We start from the raw sequence: 5256 nt of genomic DNA on the forward strand, positions 1-5256 counted from the left end.
CATAGGCATGTGATCAGGGCTCGGCATTGTCGTCATAGGCTTTTCAATTCTCTGAATGGGTGAAGGTCTCGGTGGTGCTACTTCAACTTTGGATGATGGCAAGAGATTTTCAAAATTAACTTGAGTTGGTGTAGTCGCATCGCTATTCTTTCTCGTAGCACTTTGTGATTCTACTTTCGATGCATTAGTATTTAAAGAAGACATAAATGTGCGAAGTTGTTGTGAAACATTCGCCATATTCGAAGTCAGCTCCGCAGGTTGAGATAACGGCGATAATTGTGGTACAGTCGCTGATTGTGGAACCAATCTGTCCATTTCGCGCTTCGAAAAACTGCCTTGCTCTTGAGGTTCCTTAGGCTCGGGTTTTGGAGGAGCACTTAAAGGAGGATTTTGAACGTTTGCAGATGCCGGTTTTGGATTGGGCTGTTTCATGTCAAAACCCTTATTGTCATCTGTTATATTCTCCAGTATACACAACATATCCTCGAAAGATTCAACATGTTTTTGGTTACCTTCTACCGTTTCAGGATGCTCTTGCATGGTGATATCATTTAGATACCGTTCTTGAGAAGGTGTCGGCGATGGGATAGATATTTGAACAGACTCCTGTGCCATGTCAGAAGTTATTTGCATATTGGAATCTATAACCATTTCTTTGGTTTGATTAGCAATTGCCTTTATGGTTTTTACGACGTTTTCTTCCGACTTATCTGGAGGAGGGTTTGGAGGGGGTGGATCGGTCAAACTTTTATTGTATGACAACAATAAGTCATTTTGAATACTATCCTCTGGTTTATCCTCATCATCCCCTTCCATTATATTATCAGGAATTTTCTCAGGTATTGGATCCGGACTCTTTATGTCAGCCTTTCCTAAGAGTAACGGTGTACGGTCCGTTAAACACAATGTATGCGGTAACTCGGGTTTGTTGACTTATTTCCGATTCAATGTCGATATCTTTACTCGGTTCTTTAAATAAACTGCTCCCTCTTTGATCCATTTGTAGCGACTGAGAGCCCATTTGCGAGTTCATTACTAATTGTTGTGATGCAGAACTCATTGAATTCGACAAAGATTCTCTTTCTGAACTGCTATCCACAGCATTAGTGCTATCGGGTGATGCTGCATCATCTTGGAATATCTTTGCAGGTAGCGTGGCATCATGCGTCACTGACAGACTCGATAGTTTTGCATTAGAAAGCGACAATGCCATTGGTTTCTCAATTGTCTTTACTATTTTCTGTTTGACTTGATGCTGGGTCAAAATAGACACCGGTACCCTTGAAGGTCCTGCGGCAGCACTAGACGTAGCCAGCGTTATCACCGGGTTTACATTAGCAACCTTAGGGACATTAGATATCACACTTATCACAGAACTAATGGGTTTTGAAAAGGCAGGAGTGGATACGTTTATTGTCAATGGTGGGTTGATATTTATTGGCATTTTCTTTATTTGAGTTTTGCACCAGCGCCACCGATTGGCACAGAAAGGTTTTTCAAAACGGGAACCGATATTGTTTGATTAGCGATCGAGACCGAAGCTACTGTCGCTTGAGAAACTTCATTTAAAATTTTTGTGTTTGAATGCGGCGACAAAACAGCTAAACGCGATAGCGCAGCGCTTGAAGATGGATTCACAATTTTGTATTGTTGTTGCTTGCCGGTAGATAGGCTGATTACGGCCACTGTTTTTGTAGTAGTTTCCGTTCGCGTCGAGGAACGGTCGGGTGTGGCTTCATCGTCCAACTCGTCTTCTGGTTTACCGCTGTCAATGAGCTCTTCAAAATCTTCTTCAGTTGCTATACGTTCTTCGGGGGACACTGCTCCCGGTTCAACTAGTACTATATCATCATCATCGAGGTGCTCAAGCTCTTCCTCATCATTATCATCATGACTCGCGGATGCATATTCTACATTATCCGATGCAAATAGAACATAATTTCTTGCATCCGACGTTTCAGGCATCGAATCCTCATCAGCTGTTGGGGCTGGTGTCTTGCCCGTGAAACGGGGTCGCGGCGGAGTGCGACGTTTCAAGATGGATACCTAATGACAATATGAGTAAACATTTTGATTAATGATTTAAATATAACAACTAAAGAGATTATAAATAATACAAGATTGAGAAAAACTTGGAAACATAATTTTAAAATCGTCTTACCTTACTAATATGCGTAGTCCGTCTATTATCGTCGTCACGGTTGGGCCACACGGGCGCACCGCCGCGCAGACCCGGCTTGTAATAGCTAAACCCGCCAGGCGGTCCACCGCCGTAGAGACCTGGCTTAAAGTAACGATAACCGGGAGGTATGGGAGCAGCGTGATGCGAATGTAGACCTCCTCCGTGGTCAAGAGCTGGTGATGGGGACGCTGCGGGAGACGCAGAAGGCGTAGGCGTGCGGGCCACGTGAGGGGACCTCGAGATGGATGGCGACGCCGGTGCTCCGCCCATCGGACTGTATTGTTGTCTTTGAAGCATTTGTTGACGCTGCGAGAATAGATATGATTGTCACAACTATATTTTATGCTCATCCTAATATTTCAATAAAATATGTTAACTTACCGCCATTTCACTATTTGGATTCCCTGGGGAGGGCAATGGTTGTGGACTACCCAGAGGTGATGTCTGTTGTCTATTTCCGAAAGGTACGCCCACTCTCATACCTTAATGTAACAAAAAAAAATTAAATTAAATCATATAGGTAAACAACATTATTGAATGTATTTGTAGCTAATTTACCTTGTTGATGATGTGGGGGACGAGCAAACCGCGTAGGGAGCGGAGAACATCCCGGCGCTGGTCGAGGGAATCTCCCTCCAGCGAAATCAGACTACAAAATAATAAGAAAAAAAAAATCATAGATAACATAAAAAATTTAAGAGGATTTAGGTACTTCATTATGCGTATGTCTTCGTGTCTGTCTGCGTGCATACCCATAGTATTATAGGGGTTGTAAAAACATATAAACGCTCTTGAAGAATACATACATTTTGTAACTGCGGTGAATGCGACGAAACTGGGCTTTGAATTTGCGATTGTTGGTAAATCTGAAAAAATAAAACGGTTCGTTATTAATCACATTAGCATTATCTATAAAATTACATAATGTTATCATACAAGTGAGACATGCCTGTGGGCTTCGACTGGGCGTCGGCAACTGTGGACTAGTTCTCTGCGCTTGCAACTGTTGCAAGTAATTTTGTGGCGACATCGACGACTGCATCGGCGATTGTTGCACATGCATGGGCGATTGTTGCGAATGCATCGGACTCTGCTGATGCATCGGCGAGTGTTGAGAAGACATCTGTTGCTGCGGATGTAGCGGCGACTGTTGGTGCATCGGCGATTGATGCGGGTGCATCGGCGACTGCTGTGGATGCATCGGTGATTGTTGGGGATGCATTGGCGATTGCTGCGGATGCATCGGCGATTGCTGGGGTAGATTTGTCTGCTGCACGTGCATCGGCGACTGTTGTGAGTGTAGTGGAGACTGTTGGGTATGGAGTGGCGACTGCGTCGACGGATGCAAAGGCGATTGTGATGTATGATGCAACGGAGACTGCTGCGAGTGCAGCGGAGACTGCATGGGAGACGTTAAATGATGTAACGGTGATTGTGGTGCTAAAGAATGTAGAGGCGACTGGGAATGTGGAGATTGTACGTGCAGTGGAGACATAGCAGGCCGCGTTCCCGTTGGCCGGGGCGTCTGACTGCCACTCGGCATTGGGTTCCTTACAAGTTGCTGTTGTCCGAATTGTACCATTCCACCAACTGACTGAGATCTCTCCTGTCCAGAAAGTTGCCTCACTAGCTGCTGTTGAGGTGCTCCCGCTTGCTCTATCACAAGAGTACGACCGCCTTGCAATAACCGTCCTTGTGTATTGAGTGGCGATGTGACCAGCCCTATTCTTTGCTGCGATAATTGATCTGTGCTGAGGACCGTCTGCTGAGTCCTTATGAGCGTCTGCTGCTGCTGTATGGCGCCCTGTAGGCCCAGCTGCATCGGACGATTGATAGTTGTTTGTTGTTGCAACTGCTGTGTTTGGCCAATGTTTTGGTTCGGAGTAAACACCGTTTGGTTCGTCGTAATTTGTTGTTGATTGATGTTTGTCTGTTGGGCTAACTGAGGATTCTGCTGACGATGCTTAGTTTCATATTCCTACAAATAATATTACAGTTTAATAACAATGTAGAAACAAAATTAATAAGAACCCACAGTATTATCATGTAGCATAATCATAATAAATAAATCCGGCAGACTGTTATATCCAACCTGAATAAGCATGCTGTGTTGCCTGGCTTGTTTTCTGGCCGCTTCAAGGTGCTTTTGTAATGCTTGTTGCTCGGCGGATACTCGCTGTAGTTCCGCTGCGTCATTAGGCATCAATTCGTTGCCCGATTTTCGTAGTTGACGTTGTTTGCTATTCAGCGACTGAAAAACGAGAATCACATGTGTAGAAAGAAACGGGGGTAAGGAATCCGACGATCCGGGGGAGGACACCCGAGTTAGTCACACAAGAAGGTTTGTTTACACCTGGACCTGAAACTGTAAGCGACGTATTTTGGGCTGTAACGCCGGCACTACGCTCTACAAAGCTCACGAACACGAAAGCGCACTACTGCGGCTCACCTTGCGTATTTTGCGTAGCTTCTGGACTTCGACCTCGTAGTAGCGCTGCTGATCGGTGGCGAACGCGTTGTACTGCTTGAGCCACTGCTCGTAGACGCGGCGCGCGTGCAGGTCCTGCTCGCCGGCGGGCCGCTCGGGCGGCGCGGGCGGCTGCGGCGGCGCCACGCCCGCGTACAGCGGCACGGCGGGCGGCGCGGGCGCGGGGCGGGGCCGCGCGGGGGGCGCCGGGGCCCGCCCGCGCCGCCCGCGCCGCCGCCCGGGCCCCACTCCACCTCGCGCTCCTGCTCGCGCTTCTCCTGCTCCAGGAGCTCCTCGAGAAGCAACGGTTGCTCCTGGTTTATGTTCTGACGGTTAAATGTTTGCTAAAGACGCCGCTCGCACCGCGAGGACGTCGCCGCCACTGTTCGACTTAGTCGCCAGTTGCGTTCGTACGTTCATTTACATAGAAACATTCTACTACTCTGTTTAAGTGCCTATGATTTTTTCTCTACATTATAAATTGATCTAACGAAGCTTTTGATATTTAACAGGCAATTTGGAAATAATACTTTTAACGTACAACCTGAACCACATCCGCATCACCTGTCTCATCTTGGACGTAAGCCGACTGATGTGTAAAAGATAA

General features: G+C 46.6%; 1 protein-coding gene across 1 annotated transcript; it reads right to left on the minus strand.

Moving 5' to 3' along the window:
• Positions 1–868: 868 nt before the first annotated feature.
• On the minus strand, positions 869–4806 carry LOC119189893 (mediator of RNA polymerase II transcription subunit 15-like). Its single transcript, XM_037440685.1, has 8 exons — positions 4632–4806; positions 4275–4433; positions 3132–4160; positions 2989–3048; positions 2741–2831; positions 2564–2664; positions 2162–2488; positions 869–2046 (listed from the first exon to the last, which is right to left on the minus strand). The coding sequence occupies exons 2-8, from the start codon at positions 4383–4385 to the stop codon at positions 1450–1452; spliced, it is 2316 nt and encodes a 771-aa protein (XP_037296582.1). The 5' UTR covers positions 4386–4433; positions 4632–4806; the 3' UTR covers positions 869–1449.
• Positions 4807–5256: the final 450 nt, after the last annotated feature.

The sequence above is a fragment of the Manduca sexta genome, chromosome 20, assembly GCF_014839805.1.
Source record: "Manduca sexta isolate Smith_Timp_Sample1 chromosome 20, JHU_Msex_v1.0, whole genome shotgun sequence".
NCBI lineage: Eukaryota > Metazoa > Arthropoda > Insecta > Lepidoptera > Sphingidae > Manduca > Manduca sexta.